The sequence below is a fragment of the Opisthorchis viverrini genome (genome assembly GCF_000715545.1).
Source record: "Opisthorchis viverrini unplaced genomic scaffold opera_v5_3, whole genome shotgun sequence".
Lineage (NCBI taxonomy): Eukaryota > Metazoa > Platyhelminthes > Trematoda > Opisthorchiida > Opisthorchiidae > Opisthorchis > Opisthorchis viverrini.
In genome coordinates, this window is record NW_008751659.1 from 4,799,512 (window position 1) to 4,818,343 (window position 18,832).

An 18,832-nucleotide genomic window follows, 5' to 3' on the forward strand; every position below is an offset into this window, starting at 1 on the left:
ACAACCCCACAGTCGCTTCCACTGTGTGCCGTTCCCAACTGAAGTGTCACTGATGTAGTGAGAGCGGGGAGACTCGCATTTGCAGGTGCTTTTTATCGTTAAGTCAGTCTCAGGACCAGTAACCGGGAATAAGAACTGTCACTTACGGGATTGCAAGTTTCGGTTCAGCCTAATGCCTCACTGCCTCGTTTTGTTACTTGTATGCTATTGGTAAGATAAGGAAGCACCTAAAGCCAAGTGATTGCTTAGTGCTTGGGCTCCAATGAACTTTCGAAGACAGAAACGGGGTTGTAACCTTTCGACCTATTCTAACTCTTCCGAACCGCCAACAACTGGCACGGTAGGTGGTTAATATTCGGAAACCGGTGATTCAAAGTTTTACCTAGTAGTAAAGACCTTTGCCAATGGGTCTGAAATTCCTAAACTGAAGAATAAACGGGCATGATTATTTTTACACACTACGTAAAGTGATTAACTTTGTATATACCCCGGGTTGGGTCGGAAAATTTCTGCCCCCATTCTGGCAGAGTTTCTTCAAGAGCTACGACTGTTCTGCACTTGAAGTGTCACTTTTTGAGTTCATCTCATCAACCAGTCGACCGCATCTTGATGAGCATCCTGTTTTGTAAATTAAAAACCTCGTCTTCCGGTTGGCAGCCGTCGTGTTGTTCCTGGAGGAAATAACCTTCATACTTCTCCAACTGTTATTAGACATTCCAACGTGAGTTGTCATTCACTTCAAACCACCACTCCGCACCTCTGTCCACGGACCGCTGTACGTCCTCGATAGCTCCGCGGTATAATCGCTACCTGCTTACGTATATATCGTATTTTACGTGTCACCCTTCTGTTTTTGTCTAAACCAGATGTTCATTCAACTAATATCGGCGTCGGTCTGTATTTTGATTCCCTCCTTTTGTGAACTTGAGTATTCACACCAGATGTTCCCTGTCACCCACCAATCTGAACAACGATTAAAATCTACTGTCATTCACTTAAACCCCAGCGCATCGGAGCCCCATTCCCGTTGAATCGTCTTTAGATAAGTCACCCTGTCTTTCTATGAACAACGACTGGAAGGACTTTGCCCCTACCTTAGTTGCTCTACTGTTGCTTCTACGAAAAATGTCGAACGTCGTATCAGCCCGAGATTACAAATCCTATACGTCATTAACCCCCTTGAATTGATCCCCTTTGACCTTTCTTTCAAGAAGCCTTGTGATAAATTTTTACAGCGGATTGTTTCCAGAACCATATATCTCTGAACCTACGTTGATGTCGACGTAAATTTGCCGAAAAGGCGAACGCTGCAAAAAAAGTTCAGTTTAGTATACTGTCAAGCCGGTATGAAAAATGTGAAGCCAATGACCAGTTATCTGAATGTCGGTGGTTGGCAGTCAAAGGAGTATGCTGTCAAACAGGCTCGTACCGTTGTTCACCCATGCCCTTATCAGTCATGTCACCATTCGTAGCCTCTGAACCTCAACTTCTTCAATGGGTACGAAGCCTTCCTGCTCGTTTTTTTCTCAGAACCGCCTAATCTTCACCCGTCTCAGGGCCCCTACAAATTGGAGCGCACTTTGTAGCTGAGACGGAAAAAACGTTGACTTTCCTGATCCCAGAAGAAGGGATCTAATCTAGGCTGTGGTGAATGGTAAAAATACATTATCGTCCTACGGAACGGTTAGTGGACGAGACAAATTTCAGCGATGTTTGTTCATCGTTCATTCTGGATTATCAGTTATGGCACTATCGCATACTGTTATCGTGTTCTAGGACTAGGATTTTCTGTATTCAAACCGATTGGGTTATTTCATTATTGTTCCATAATTATGGACCAATATATATCTTCACTCAAGACCGTCCTGCTTCAGCATTCAAGATTTTGGAACATTTCCCACCTGGATACGTAATTTTATGAGAATGTATGCCGTAATTCATGTAGGCGTTTTAGCCGTGTGCTCTGTCTCAGCAGTAAAACTCCCAAACTGACCACGACGCTCTAAAATATTGGCAACATATAGCTTTCATTATCTTACAGCTTGCACCTTATTTGTATTCCTACCATCAGGGCCATATCAAGCTCAGCGACTTTGGCCTGTGTACCGGCTTGAAAAAGGCCCATCGAACGGAATTCTACAAGGACCTGTCCCAAGCGAAACCAAGTGATTTTTGTAAGTTTCAGTTAAATTGCCACACTGAAGTATTCTCCATCAGCTGTACCCAGGTTTATCAACCTCACTAGATTCTGCTTCGAAATAGTTTGGATGTTTTGTGGGCTTTTTATACAATTCCGAGTTCCTAGCATGTTGATGTACTGGTTTTTATTTTGTCTCTCTGTTTCTCTCACAAGAGAAAAAATGGCTTTCGATTAGTTCGCATGAGAAAATCGAGATGTTCTCTGGAGTGCGTTCTAGCGAATGCTTTCGGACGCTGTGAATTTGGAGTTGATTTATTCCAGNTGCTTTCGGACGCTGTGAATTTGGAGTTGAGTTTATTCCAGTTCCGTTCGCTTCAGTCCGAAGCGTCGTGTTCCTGACTCCTTTATGAATTGTTTTGTCGGTTAGTTTCCGAACTTATTCAAGCTGGATACTGAGGTGAACTTGACCACCACTCCATCGGAACGTTTGCCTGTGTAGACTGATCCCACTGAGTCGCAATTGGGTGGCTCCGGGTTTTATGTTCAATTTTGCAACTTGTCTTCCAATTGTGAACCGAATTGTTCACCGCAGGTTGGACTATTTTGCTTCAACCCTTCATCAGTTTCCGATAGTAGCATCAGAATGCAAATCTGAGTGACGGAAACTTGAAACAGCATGAAGTTTCAGTAGATTTGACACACTAACGCCGTGCTTGGCAACTGGAATAGCCAATAATAACTGTTCTTTTCTCACATTCACAACCGGGCGAGAGCTTTGTCGTTGTCATCTGTGTTTTGATCTCCTACGGGATGGCATCTATTCAGTTTCATCACTTTTGAGGCTAACCGAGGGCTATTCTTTCGGTAGGCAGTCACAGAATTCACCGTCTAAGACCGTTAAAGTGCCTAAATTCCAAGATCCAGATTATCGGATTTGGACCACTACGAGCACATAGGTGTTCGAACCATATTTTGTTTGTTTTTGTTTTGTGACGACTAATCCTCTATGGTGGGTTCATACGTATGCTACGTTAAAAAAATACCCATTGTATGAATGAATCAGCGAGCGTAGACTTGTCCCGTGCGACCACGCCCAGCCAACATTTAGGATCCTATTATATGTCATGTACTCGCCATTTCTGATGCACTAAAATGTGCATGAATTCTCTTTCGTGACGTTCGATTGAACTCAGCGAGTTTTTACCCTCTGGGTTATCTGTAACCCATGGGGATTTTTTCACCATCAGTTTACATAATGCCGTTTTTTCAGCAAGGCTCAGAGTTGACGACTTCACGATTCGATAAGAGGTTTCGTTGTCGGATGTACTGGTGATTTTTATCACTATCCAGGTTTACGGTGTCTGTCAACTTTCAAATTACGTTGTATTTGTAGCTCATGTTTTAAGTTTACCAATTCCACTCATTGCGATGATGAGGTTTGTATGTCGGTTGGCCGACTGAGCTATTTGTTCTGTGGTCTGATTTTCTGTACAGAACTCTGTGACATCCGTCGTAGGGCGAAGTTACACACAACTTTCCCTAATCTCAACGCGGCCTATTCGTTTGGCTTAGCTTCATGTACGGTAGTCCCTCGGAGATTCCTATTGGTGCCGCCTACCCAAGTACTTCTGTTTCGCAGCGGCACACTAACTGAGGGATTACCAGAAAGTAATTAACACTTGCATACATGGACTCATAACATTCTATTGACATTAAGTTTTATGAGGCGACTTCTGATTAACGCTTGATCGCTCTGAAAGTGATAGTGTACTCGCTTACAGTTGAGACAGGTGTGACTATAACCTTCGACCTTGTCGCTCTGACCCGCACTGACGACTTCACAATTGACGTTTTGCAATTCAAATGCCACACTCAGTGAACAGACCAACAACCGAGCAGTGCATCGGAGCTGCCCATATTCCACAACATCGCCAGACATCAGGCAATATCGCCCTGACGATATTGCCTCCCCAAAGAGAAGCGGAACTTGCAACCTTGTCACCGAAGAAATCTATCTCCCAGGATGATAGGAGAGATCCTAATGAAAGTGCTCCACCTCATTGACTTAGTGTTCAATTTTCGAATCTCACATTAAACACTTCATTTCATAGGCGCGCCACTGATTCACTATCCCAATGTCCTTTTAACCCGACAACTTGGTCCGAGGACACGCATACATCATCCATTTTCACGCTTGCAACGTGTAGTGACGATAATGGAGTTGACACTAGGAACGAAGCAACCCAATGAGATTTGACATCGAGTTTTCAATGGGCCTCATTGTTGTCATTAGTGTTCACATCTCCGTGATGAATTGGTTTGTTCTGGTTCTTGTTACGGCACAACACGCAATCAGTCTGCTGACGGGCTAACTACTACTTTACGGGATTAGTATGTCCCAGTTTACTTTCGTTAAATTTTTTAGCTATAAACCGCGTACCAACGTACAGCAGTTCTAGCTGCTACAGGATTAGGTGACCTAGGAAATGGGGGTCATATGCTGGAGTCGACAACTATCAATCCATTCATTGACGTCAAATGATTCTGTTTGTCCCGTATGAGATAGAATGAGAGCTATACAGTGATGGTAGAAGGCTTCGATGCAGGACTCCGATTGATTGCATGACACAATCATATCTTTCAGGGTTGCTCGCCATTCGTTTGTTTCGTCCCGAGGAAGGAAATATTATTAATTATCTGGTACTTCTATCCTAGATGAAACGAGGCACTCGTAGCACACATACGAAGCAGTTTATCCCACCCTGATCGTATACAGTTAATATTGGTCACATCTACGCGATGGAAACATCATCAAGCAAGTGTTTTCCTGTCCATCTACGGTGTTCCTCCAACGAATAAGATTGTTCACTAGACTGGCTTTCCACATTTGCTTCTATCAAATTATCTCACTTCCATGCAGCATCCGATCATGCGGACTCCCGGAGACGAGCGGAGGGTTGGAATAAGAAACGCCGGCGTCTGGTACGTTCCCATGTCATACTCCTCGCTACTATCCGTTAATGTGTTCGAACGGTATTCGAGGGATTTCGCGACCCACCTTGACAAATGAGATTTCTGTGAAAAGGTTTATCGTTCTCTTCATATCCACCGTTTTCTGAACCCAGGGTATTGTAGACTATGTATCTCGTGTTCGCCATCTTGCGGGTAATTTATGTCTCCTTAATCTACTCAGTTGTCGTTGCTCTTCAAGCTTCTAACTCTTTTCGGTCTGTGTTTATTTCTAAACCTTTTTCCAACTGACACACCAAGTTATTATTCTCAGAAGGTCCTTGTTCATGGAGGAGCATGTATTGCAATGTATTGCTTTCGAATACCGACCGTGTTATTTTGACTTTCCTACATAGTTCACTCACTCACTCGTAAGAGACGTACATATTTTGTGGTTTCAGTCATTCTTCCAGTGCAATTTGGTTTCCGGATTTCGTCAAAAGTGTTTATCTACACCTGGTTGTCTGTGTAACTGTGTCTGGTGTGATCAAGTCATGATATTTCAGGTGCAAGGTGTCGCAGTCTCTGGCAGAAAAGGTCTACTCTTTGTTCATAGCTCATAGCTCCTGGTCTTTGTCGTTGACAATCTTGTTTGAAGTGCTTGGTCAATCAATGTGGAGGGTCATAATTAAACCAGGAAGTTGATGCTTCTCACCCAAGCGTTAAACACATTTGCCAACTATCCTTTAACGCTATGGATTTTCCCAGTGGATACAGCGACCTTGTATAATTGAACCTAGTTCAATCGGAAATTACCTGCTCCGTCGACTTGCCTTCAAAACCTGATGTTTCCTTTGTTCTGGAATTCCAGGTCGTCTGATTTACTGGGAAAGAGATCCCACAATTCATAGCATGCACCAACCGTTTATCGACTTCTGACCGTTTTTCTGTATTTCAATCCCTCAAAGTACGTTTTGTTCTTAGATTGCAGGTGATTCCACCAAACGCAGTCACCTCGGTAGCTGTATTCATTTTCTTGCCCGTCGTACAGAGGTTCAATAGTATTTCGACTGGATTTCAGGCTAGATAGAGGGCCAAATAAAAAATCTTTGTAGAACGCCTGTGGCGGCTGATTGTCGAATTCCAGTTACCGCCCTAATGTTTAGGCTTCACCCAATAAGCGTAGAGGAACAGCCACATCGGTGAATGGTTCCTTGTACAGCTGTGATCAATTGATCATTGAGTCCTTATCGTGCCTTACTGATCCTGCAGAAGTTGAGAATCCTCCCCTGTTCATTCCGGAGTTCGGCACATTCACACAGGACCGGTGATCTGGATTTGTTTGTCGTAGTTTTTTTAAAATGATAACAATACACTCGTTCACTACAAGTGGAGTGATCAGGCAATAGCACAAGAAGCACGTAACTCTCAATGATTGTTAACGTCCGGCTGATCAAATAGTCCATGTTTAGAAACACGGAGTGGATCGATAATCCCATATTAGAACTGGTAGTTTTTCCACGGGCGAATGCGTAACTGCTGAAGCTGAGTAGGCCACATCAGGGAAATGGAACATCACGGTAGTTTTCGGATCGGTTTGCTTGACTGCTTTTGCAAACTTTACCCTGCAGCGCAAGTTTTACTCAGTGGTTTTTCCTGCGTATCCATTTTTCACTTGAGTTCGACCAAGAGCACTCGGCTTCAGTTCAAGGTGGTCTTAAACTATCTGTGATCCATTGGTAAGCAATCTGTTCAACACTAAATGTACTCTGATTGCGAACGGTTTGGACTACTTGTTTGCCACATTAGCATTCTGACAAGTGTTGCGCATGTGAGACCTTCTCTGCCACAGCACAATTCAGCTTACAGAAATTGTTTCTTTCCTTGTGGCAGTAAGCTGGCAAATGCTGTGTTTGTTGTTTATGTCCGACGTGGCATTTTACTCCACTAGTTATTGGTGACGTGCAGCACTCGATAGCTATCATATTTGACAATCGCTCCTCCTCTTATCCACCAAAGAACTGGGAATTCTTTGACTGGGATGATTTCTCTCGTTCTGACCTGATTGTGAAGTTCATGGACCTCGTATGGTTGATGCCAACACGTTCAGTCCCGAAGACAGTTCAAGAAATATAAGGCAGTCGCCTATGTATTGTAAGCAGTTTCGTGTGTCCCGTCATCAGTGTGCTTGCTGTATACGGGATGCCTCAGTCGTGTCGTTGACTTGATTAATTGCACAACGTGTCAAACACTTACTGAACCCTTACAATGAATACGATTTCATTTCGGGTCCGCCCATCTGGAAGCTTCAGTTTCCCTAGACGTATCGGTCTCCCATTTCCTTGAGGGTTGGCAGGCTTGATTCATCTAGGACGGACACAGGCGGTTAAGTTTCACGTTTGGTGACACTGTGATCGGTGCGTAGTCATCTCGGATTTGGCCAGGGTGGTCAATAGTGGGAGAATGCGCTTATGAATTTGATGTGAAATCGGTTTTCAGTTGGGGTGCTTGGACGATAGACCAGTACCAGGTCCTTCTGTACGTGAAATTTAATACTCCATCTCTCAGAAGTGACCTCTTCTCTTTCTGTAGTCAGCATTTCTTGTGGTATTCTTGCAATGCTAGTCAAACTTTTGCTGGGAACACGACCACTCTTTGTACCGTGCCTACGAGCGGAATATTATCAAAAGACGCCATTCGGTTTTATCTGTTCAGCGTGTGTTTGGTCTTCGGCTGGCAGTGTGTCACCTGTCGGTGAATTCAATGGACAACTTAAGTGATGCAAGAAGCCAACACCCTTCACTCTGTTTCGTGTTTGCACTTCCTCTAAGCACTCGGCGCAGTCAACTTCCCACCGCATCACCTTTTGGGTGGCTTTTCGTACCTTTCAATAAACGGGTCGTTTTACCTAACAGGAACTCGGAGAAACTATTTATCTCCTCCGCAGAACTGTTTATTCTTACATCATAACTTACATCATACTTTAGTCTAAATTACCAGCCGTTCGCTCTGTGAATGTATTCAATTATGAGCATGAGTTATCAGTCTCAACTCACAACCCAACCGCGTTATCTGTATTATTTTCCTTTTGATTACTGGTTGTACGCGGCTTATATAGGATTGCGATGGCTCCTTAGTTTGTGTTAGGATACTTGGACGGCAGTGTGATATCATGAGTCAATCTTCCCAATGAATTTTGGTGGAGTATTGATTGCTTGATCTCTTCGGACGAACTACTGTGTTGGTCAGATTCCATTGCATTGCATTGTCTCATAGCTATACGTACCTCGTTTCATTTTCAACACTGTGCGGAGTATTTCTATCGTTAGTTATCTGTTTGCAGCTCATTGGCTGCTGACATGGTTATTGACCTTTCCCCCAACTGGATTTTTGGGTTGACAACATGTGTCACGTGCTCAACGAGATAACATCCAGCTGTTGCGAACAGCTGTTCACGTCAGTTTTACGATCATGTCTGTTATTCAGGACACCGTTTGCACGTTATGATTGTTGCAGTCTTACAGTTTAGACTGACGGCACGTGTTGTTTGAATTCTGTATTCCGACTTTTTCAGCGTTCAGATAGTGGATGGTTCAATTGTCCTCGCTCTTCCATTTTTGTTGATCATCCTGCATCATCTTGATTGAACTTAACTCGTCTATCCATCTACCTACCTATATATCTATCTATCCACTTTCGTTAGATTGAATCTCTTTACGATGCTTATGACCTGTACGATAAACTCGGTTTGCTCGTACAGGCCTCGTACAATGGAATGATCTGATGTACGTGTAAAAAGCTGACAGTGGTCTTGTGTATCATGCATGTAGAGGTGACCTAAAGTGTGAGTAGGCGATCTCATTTTGCCTATAAAAGGTCTGCACGCACATTTTCCATACGCAGTTGATCATCTTCAACGACAAGGCCTCACTTTGGCTGCGTTTATCCTCACACTCTCCCTCTCTGCCCGATATTCTGCCACGAATCCATTGACACTAGTTCACGTTCTAACAGTGAACCTATTAATTTATCAGAGCATTGTCTCTGTCAGTCTGTGCCATCCAACTGTGGGTTCACAATTTAGAGATATAGACCGTCCTTACGGCGATCACTGCAACACTCTGTCTCAAAGTTTATAATAGTTCCTTCGCTGGAGCTATCCGCAGCCAAAGAACGACTGGAATTCACGTATATCTGTCGGTCCTTTGGCCCTTGTTTACACTTCGTGATTCGATTGATTGACATTCTCCATTCGGACAGTCAATGGATTCTTGAACACAACAGTGGAATTCATCACTCGTCAAATTGCTAGCAGCCGATCGAATAACTCACCAATTGTTTCACATTCTCATCGTAACAGCAAGCAAACACGGATTAGTGAAATTCCATCATTTGAATGAACAACCTCCCCATGAATGTGTATCATTGTGTTCGTGTTCGTGCGCCACCCATCCGTGGCTGCGAAGCACCATCAGTTGTTCATATAGTTGCGTGGCCATACCTTGCGAGCAACTCGACATCATGTGCCCCGTCTTTGTATGCGTGTGTGTGTGTGTGCGTCCTTGTTTCTGTGTGCTGATGATCCGGCGACTTTTCTTTTACTCAAGCGACGACCACCCACAAAAACGCCGTGTGCATACCTGTTGTTTATCTAGACGTTCGACCCACTTTATTGACCGGCCGTTTGTTGTCGCAGTAGCGACTAGTCGAGTGTCCTCTGTAGTGAATTCGATGTACCATAATAGAACCAGAATCCGGTTATCTTATTCCTCATCCTCTCCATCTGCAGGCCTATTCAACGGTTGGTACTCCAGACTATATTGCCCCAGAAGTGTTTCAGCACAAAGGCTACACAAACTCTTGTGATTGGTGGTCTCTAGGAGTGATCATGTTCGAGATGCTCATTGGTGAGTCGTAGTTCGTCTATCACATTCTGACCATAGATCCCAAGTGAGCAAAAACTTACTACCTGAATTTCAACGGGCCGCTTACCAGTTTGTATAGTAACTCAACCCACGATTGTGTGACAAATGCACCAGTCGTGCTCCATCGATACTGTCGTTAATCTACGCAAAACAGCGACACAATACTGGTTTCTCGCTTCTGAACCACACACCCTGTCGCTTTCTAATGCGCAACCGTTAGCCCTCAATGTGTTATACTTGATAAACGAACCATTGTGCTGTGGTACTCATGAGTTATCATGTTGCAAGATTCTTGGTTATTTTACAATGTCTATGAGCTTGACAGTGCCTGTTTGCGTCTTTACTTGCCGATTCCGCCACGGAAAAGCGTTAAGGGTGGACTTTAGCTACTAAGGCAAACCTTTTTCAAACGGTTAACCCGTTCCCGAATTCGCCCGAACCAAGATTAGTTGTTAGCCATTTTTGGATGATGTTTGTTGAAATCTTGCAGCTCCAAAATGATTCGACTGCATTGGTGTTCTACATTCAAACGTGCTAATTTCAGAGAGCTTTATGATGTCAAACCAAACATATTCTCGTAGCTCTGGCATTCATACCCAGTCCATTGCTTTGCCATCACTTTCCGAAAGCATCTGCTACGGGTGATCTGTGCAGTTTAATGGTATATACTATCAGTCATTAAGGAATCAAGCACAGAAACAGCAGCAGCCCAATTCGCTCATTGTTTACATGAATTCATTTACCAAATAGTCTTGAGGATTGATATCTCACGCTGGATTTCTGTTGATGGTGGGCTGGTGTCGATGCTCCATCCAGCTCCGCTGGGTTCTTTCGGCTGTTGTGTTGAACGACGGTTGAGGGAGTGAATTGTTGTTCCGTCTTTTTTCTAATATGGTTTTACTTACGCCAGCCTTTTGATCGCTCGATTGAATTAGCTTAAATATGGCGCTGCTGCCCACTGCGAAAGTCTTCTCCATGTCCTGGGCCTTCGGAATCCATCAGCTTTCTCTGTCATTCTTCAAGTTCCTGATTACTCGGTGTTTGACGGATCTGCGTGTGCCAGAACCGTCGCTAGTTGCTGGTTTGAACTTTCTGGCCGCATTGATATCTGCTGGTCTTGACGATATCCAGTGTTCATTTGGTCAAGTCAGATGGTTTGGACAGACCGTTCTGGAAGCTGATAGCGTAGCTTCTTTAACACGCTTTCACCCAGCCTCCTAGCAATCTTCGTAATCTACAGCACTGTGTGCTTCCAGGAGCTTTCTAGCCAGATCAGCCGGATACCCTTTCGCTGCTGAAACTTGTCGCATTTGATGAATTGAGTTGCTGTGCTTTCGGACATTTAATGCTGACGGAAAGTAAAGTAATAGTCGGCCCCGCACAATGGCATGATCAGGGTCAAGCTGCGTACACCAGAAGCAGCGATAATCCTCAATTGACACTCTCGATCGATAACTGGTAGCCACGTGGTTCAACTGAGTCCATGACTGTCTTTTAGTAGGTGGCCTCCATGTAAACCGATGTGAGCATTTGTATTGAAAGCTCGTACTGGCCAGGAACCTACGATGATCTGCACGCAACTGAAGCAGTCGATCCCAATTATCCGTACGCTCAGCATCGACTCCAACTCTGCTACGTGGCTGTGCTTTTTCCGGACTTAGTCGTTCAACTTGGGCATTAATAGCACCAGCAAGGATTACCATATCCGTCTTTCTTGCTGACCCAAGCAGTCGCGATAAGTCTTGACAAAACCTGCCCTTCTCAGTCTCAGAACTGCAGTCTGTCAGGGGTTACGCTGGTAAGACCAATAAACACCGTTTACCGCATCAGCCTACATTGATCTTAATTGAGCCAGATAACCGCATAACACAGGGACTGTTTACTGGGATCCAGTCTTGGGGCTGAGTGCAACTCCCTACCGTATATATCACGAGCCAATATGTCAGGATCACCGGATACTCAAAAAGTGAAATTCGGAACATGTGTGCTCGTTACAAGCGGCTTGGGATGTACGACCGAGGTGGGGTCTGGCATGCGGGACAAAATATACATCTATAGAGGGGGAAAGTAGGATTTCGACAAGGGATGCCTGTTGCTCAATGTGACGCAGAGTACGGACACTAAAGGCTGCAATGTGGATCAGACCTTTTGAGGTTAGTAAGTGACTATTTTTGTTTATTTGTGGGCGGCGGTTTAGGCACTGAACAGCGGTTAGAGGATTGGTGGCACTCTATCGTTCTACGGTTGGGGAAGGAGCGTAAGGGAAAGCCGGTAAGCCAGGAGCTGCAAGGGCGAATGATACTTCCGGCTTACCCTGGCCAGTCACGGTTAACCCGGCGTTTTTCCGCTTTCCTATACCTCTGATCTGTTAGGTTCGTTCTGCGATATGGTCACTCAGTTGCTGGTGCTCGGCATTGTTTGTTCCGCTTTCGGCGTCCTCTGCGATTGTGTCCTGAGCTCTCTGCTGTCCTCATGATATGCTTTCCATTATTTACTCAATCCACTGACCCCTTCAGGTCAACAGACAGTTCACCCAGTATGTTTGGTAGTTATTTCATATATAGGTGACCACCAATCGATTTCTTCAACGTCACTAGTTTTAGCTCTTTCCATCAGTTTGTAACTATCAGAGTCATTGTTTGTGAATGGTATGCTTGATGTCATCTCATGCGCGGATTTTCTCATCAGGTCCAACCGACCAGACGTTAGTGCATCTCGTGGCTAATGCATACACACGCGCACACGTGATTTACGCTTGGTACCACCGCTAGCACACACTTCGGTTCGGTTTAGTGCCAGCTCTACATGTGTTCGGATGATTCAGTCCACTATCTTCACTTCGAGAAACCGAACATCCGCGCACACATTTTGATATGTCGCTTTGCCTGTTCGCACGTGTTTTAATTAGGAACAACTACGTGCTCGGAATAGAGACGCTCTGGTCTAGTCAGCTGCATTTGCTTCCCCAAGCTGGTTGGACTGATAATTGTGTTTCGTTCGGGTATACCGCTGTGCACAAATCTAGGTATATGTGGTGTTAGACTTGTTATTTCTTCTTCGGTTCCAACGTTTGCCTGATTTTTTTCTGTTTACTTGCGTGATCCAGGCCTCGTGTACAAATCCGCCGATGCAGGCATACTCAAGATCACATCTCCCTACTGGAAATCGACTCCGCTGCTACGGACAGTATCATATGCGCGTTCAGAACTCTCTTTTATATTGCTGAATGGACCGTTACCGTTGTTCAGTGACCATTAATAATAATATATAATCGTTAAACTGTAATATTCTTGGTGCACAGCTGCTGTGTCACGCGAAGGAAGCATTGAGGTTGCGATACATCCAGATCGCCCAAGCTAGACAGGAATTCAGAACTCTCTTTTATATTGCTGAATGGACCGTTACCGTTGTTCAGTGACCATTAATAATAATATATAATCGTTAAACTGTAATATTCTTGGTGCACAGCTGCTGTGTCACGCGAAGGAAGCATTGAGGTTGCGATACATCCAGATCGCCCAAGCCTAGACAGGAGCAGTAGAGATGCAGAGGTTCGGTTCGGACTACAAACGTTGCGGTCAGTTGGTCCTCGCCTTAACCACTGAGCTATCTCGAGCTCTTACCGACCATTAGTGTCATCTTAGCGAGCTACTCGGATCTGAACACGCATTTTAATTTCGGTAATGCTGATGCACTCATATCTCGTCCGTACGAAACGCATCGCAGAACATTTCCATTGGTATACACCAAAAATGCATTGATAGGCGACCTACGATCATAAAGACAGTTTTTTGTCCCACCTCGTTGCTCTGAAACGTGATACTCTCAGTTTCGAAAGGGTCAGCAATTTGAAACCATTAAGGCTAGGCTGACATATTTTAAAACCTCCGAGCATTCGATGTCTGATCAATAAGATAACCGATCCTACCGAGATTCACCAGAATTAATGTTGATACATTTCGATACATTCTAATATCGTCGGTTAGGTGAAACTCTTTGATATCGGTTTGGAATTTTGTGATGTGCGGAATGCGTTCATCTCGGGTTTCATTCTCAGTGCCATCAGTCAGAATGATGAATCGTTTTATCCCTGTCAGACTGGGGTGGATAAGATTTGTATTCCAATTTCTAAGACCAATTGCTCGATCAACCGGTTCGATTGTAATATCGCCTGTGAATCATGATCGGATTATGATGGTTGCGGGATTTGTCATTTGTCCGTGCAATGTATGCCGTGCGCTGACAGCGACACAAGAAAAATCCTCAATCAAGTCACTTTTCATGTTTCATGGTGCCGCGGGTACGGACGGGAATCTCTACTCAATCGAACGAAAACTTAACTGTGATTCAACTGAACCGTTCAATGTATGGGGGACGAGGTTTGCTGGGTTTTGACGGGTGTCCATTCACCTGTCGAGTTGAAAATAGCATTGGTGGTATAGTGTCTCACTTCACAAAGCACACTAATCAACAGCTTTATTCGAAACCAACTTAGAGTTTTCAACTCCACCGTGTTTATCCCGTTAGTAAGTGTTTATATCTTTCTACGTTCATTGCATATCAAAACCTACGACGCTATTCCTTTGAAGCATTATCATTTTCTGCTCACCTCTCTTTATTACATCCATCATCTTGGTTTTTTAGTCATCTACACACATTACTCTCTTTCACCCGATTCTGTTTCTCTCAGGTTATCCTCCCTTTTGTTCATCCACACCGCAAGAGACGTACAAAAAAGTTATGAATTGGAAGGATGCATTAATATTCCCGCATGAGATGCCCATCAGAGCAAATGCTCGTCACCTCATTCAGTCGTTTTGCTGCGGTGCCGAATCACGGTTATCTAATCTGGACGAGATCCAGCGGCATCCCTTCTTCCTCAATGTTGACTGGGACCACATCCGCGAACGGCCAGCAGCGATCGCTGTAAACATTCGGTCGATTGATGATACCAGCAACTTTGATGAATTTCCAAATGCTGATCTTAGTTGGCGTGAGTGACTCTTATTTCACACAAACCTTGGTTATTTACGTTATGTATGAGGCTACGTGTGATGTTTTGCCGTTATCTAAGCCACAGGAAACCGCATCTTTATGTCCTCACTTAATTTTCAGTATCTCTTTCGCATCTGTCGATTTCTATCAGTCAGTGCGATAGCAGCTCGGATGAATTGCATGCGCTGCGTTGCATCCATATTGAGAATTTGAGACCAGGATAAACTTGACTGTAATTAATTTGGCCTGGCGAATGGTACAAGCAGCTTTTTGCGGTACCGTATTGAGTAAGGCCCTCACAAGGTTCACCCACAACGATCATGTGGATAGTTTAAGCCCACATGGGTGCAGCTCAAGGCGATCAATTGGTATGGAGATTGCCTCCGTTCGGCTCCAACAAGTAGGGGAGAGTTTTAAGGTTAGGTATCAACATTTGTCCTGTATTGTATATAAGGTGTCTTTTTTCTGTTGGAGAGATGCGGCAGTATATGGTGTATAGTTGTACCCTTCTGGAGATAGGGACTGTTTGTCTTGTGTGTGCGGATCTTCAATTAGTTGTGGTTGCGTAAGTACCACCTGCCTACTGTGGTGAAATGAAACGAACGATATATTGGAATAACCTGTAGGAAGGCAGAGTGTGACCACTATTACTGGATTCAGGAAGCACATTACATATCTTAAGGGTTATCTTGGAGTCTGTAGGGGTGGATGTGAAACAAAAAATCAAAAATACTGGATTCTATTGACCGACCTTATGAACTATCAAGACACACTTACTGCTTCATGGTCGACTCATCTCAAAACAACTTTGCGCCCGTGGGAGTGAATCCTCAGTGATCACAATAATAGCAGATAAGGTCTCTGAAAAATCTTCGACAGCCCACTGCCGGTTTCTCCTTTCCTGAGGCTCATCAGGTAGATGCAGTCCCCGAGTTTTTCAACCCCATGTTCTACTTGAATCCAAATTGCATGAAATCCGGCAACTACATAGCTACTTGCAATCCAAATTGGTTTTCGCTTGAGACTCACCTGAATTCCAGGAGGATATCGAGAGATTCAGCTGTACTTCATATGAGTCTCCTGAAAATACAATTGTTCTGTAGAAAGTATATTAGTCTTAGGTCTTAATCTTGCAACTGAGTTTGAGATATCCTTGGATAGCTCAAGAATAAAGACTGGATCTTCTTTGGATAATTTTCACGAGATGTGAGGGGCTGGCTAGTAAGAGTAGCAGTAAGAAATAAACATTTGTAAGCTAGTTTGAGGATGACCGGGCGTCAGTAACCCAATGAATCGATTGTTCTTGCCCACCCACCGTCAATTATGTTCGATTTCGGAAACAAGATAATCCGAAGGAACTGTGGTCTTCTGTCGTACTGGACCGCCTCCTCTGGAAGTTAATTCTCAGTGTTAGTACCGCCCTCATCGCAGAATACACTTTTGATTGATCTCTTCAGGTGTCCTCCCTACTGGAGGGACAGCCTCCTTACGAATACTATTAATCAAGGGTTAGTCACTTCCAGTAATTTCTCGCTGAACTTCATCCATCCCGATGCCTGTCGAACATATTTGGGCAGGATAACAGTAATCTCGCTGCCCCACCATGCTTTTCTTTTCGCACTGCGTTCCTTCGTGCGCTTCAGTTACGCGATGTATAGGCAAACTGAAGTAAAAAAGTTGTTTATGTTCCTCCTATCTCTCGGTTGCAGGATGTGTCATACTCAGACAACGCTGTAGCATCGCACACTCGTGTTGTCTATCTCAACATTCTGTGTTATATACTCCGTTGTTTACTACCGTGCACACTTCATTACCTACCCGTTCTTTTCTCGTTCCTCTTGTGTTAGCCAACGTGACTGATCCGATGAAAAGTTACCAGAAGAATTTGGCATTCATCAACTACACCTACAAAGCCTTTGATGGTTGGACTAACACTGACCGAATATTGGGGCACCAACTGTCACAACATCAGCAGCAACAGCAACAACGGTACCAGAATGCGGTTCAGTCCAAAGAATTGAGCAAAATCCCGTCCGCTAGATAGAAACGATAGCAGCGTATCCATCTTCATCGCCACTGCACACACCCACAAGCATGCCGTTGTCTTTCTTCTCAGGCTCCAAAATCAGTGTTCAATCTGTCTACAATGATGAACGGTTCCCGCTCGAATATGGTCATAGTCACGATGACATACCGTTCATGACGAACCATGTGTGCTAGTACGCACAAAACAGATAATGATCTATCAATCCCTTCTGTGATTCGACTCCAGCATTTGAACGCCTTTTGCATTCATCTGCCCGTCATGTTATTTCTCTTTGGGTGTCACTACGCAAGTAGACAATCTGCTTCTCACACCTACTCCTCACGACCTCCTGTCTCGCTCCATACCACCTACCACCTGTCTTTCTCCACTTCGTTCATTTGCTCCAGTTCAGATGCGATTTGATACCAGTTCTTCAGGCACTACTGATTCCTTGCTGTTCATTCCACTGGTCCTTTCACTCTCTATTTTTCAAAACTTGCACAGACACCCTGCAGGTTTCATATAGGCTTGTTTCCACCCTAGTCGCATGTACCCCTGTATGGCCCGTGATCTGAATACGCCACCATCTCCATCCAATGGAACTGACTAATTTTTCAACCTTTAGATTATTCTTTCCTCATTATTCGCTCACATTACTTAGTTAAGTGAGTTCCACGCGTTTTTCGTCACTCGCCTAAGGAGAGAAGGGCATCTATTTCTCGCTGTCCCAATGTTTCCTACGACTCTCGCACTACTCACCTTTCGTCAGTAGCTTTGTTTTCTTTTTAAGCCGAAATACCAACACCTTCGTGGTCATGTCCAACGATGACTCCCCAGAAAACCGGTCTAGTATGAGTGCATATCAAACCTGCTCGTTGACGTCACTTGCTTCGATTATTTTTCTGTGCTAACCTAACTGAAGCGATGGATTACACAAATTCGCTCAACTGGTTGGCTGCTTCTTGGTACAGTCGACCTAATTATCGAACCGTCCTTGTGCAACTTATGTTCTATCTCCCAGCTCACCAAATCATCAGTGCCGTGAAACAATAGAGCGAAGTGCTTTCCTCTTACCTACACAAATTGTCACGTGTGTCTAATGATAATGCTTTGTGGTTTTGTGTACTTTCTCACCACCAAACTATTCCATCCGTTCATACACTTATTCCATGCACACATGATGTAACCATAGCTATGCACTTGCGCACAGTACAATCTTTGTCACAGGGGCCCAAAACCCTATTTCTCTCCTCCAGTGGTGGACACTGTGGACACTGTCTGCTCACTTATAGTCAAAGAAGTGGCTTTCGTGTGACTGCCTTCTTTCCAGCTCTCTATTCACACCCATTTATTTTCCCTGTTCAGATTTGAGCATTCAAAATTGTTGGTTTATTCGTCGCTCAACGGACGCGAAAACACATTTTGAGTGCGTTTTCTTAGCTATTTATTACGATGCGATGTTGTACACAGACCGATACATTCGTCACGAATTATTTGGTCTTGACGCCTTCTCATAGTCAGTCATATCGGTCGCTTTCCCTTCCTAAATACCAAGAACATTTTCAATTCTGCGAACTGGGATCGCGTGTCCGTGACTTTCATATAGACTACAGTTACGAAGTTTCGTTGATTGAGTCCATCTGGTGTCCATTCTTAACGTTGGCAGGCACCCGAATTTTCAGGTTGAACCAACTCGTTACCTGTTAAAACAAATCGATTGCAGAGTAGCATCAAAGGTGGAAATTGAGAAAACGTTTCAACCGAGGTTGAAAGGATTCCTTTCTTCACACTTGCCAA

The 18,832-nt window shown here is 44.2% G+C and overlaps 1 protein-coding gene across 1 annotated transcript in view; it reads left to right on the forward strand.

Annotated features, from left to right (window-relative positions):
* T265_00383 (hypothetical protein) overlaps positions 1–18,582 on the forward strand; it is a gene marked incomplete at both ends in the record, with an annotated part of 65,072 nt that extends 46,490 nt beyond the window's left edge. The window contains 5 exons of the mRNA XM_009164128.1: positions 2,072–2,174; positions 5,061–5,122; positions 9,879–9,996; positions 14,705–15,007; positions 16,857–18,582. Coding sequence (XP_009162392.1) covers positions 2,072–2,174; positions 5,061–5,122; positions 9,879–9,996; positions 14,705–15,007; positions 16,857–17,053 — 783 coding nt within the window. The remainder of the gene's footprint in view (positions 1–2,071; positions 2,175–5,060; positions 5,123–9,878; positions 9,997–14,704; positions 15,008–16,856) is intronic.
* Between the last annotated feature and the right edge of the window lie 250 nt (positions 18,583–18,832).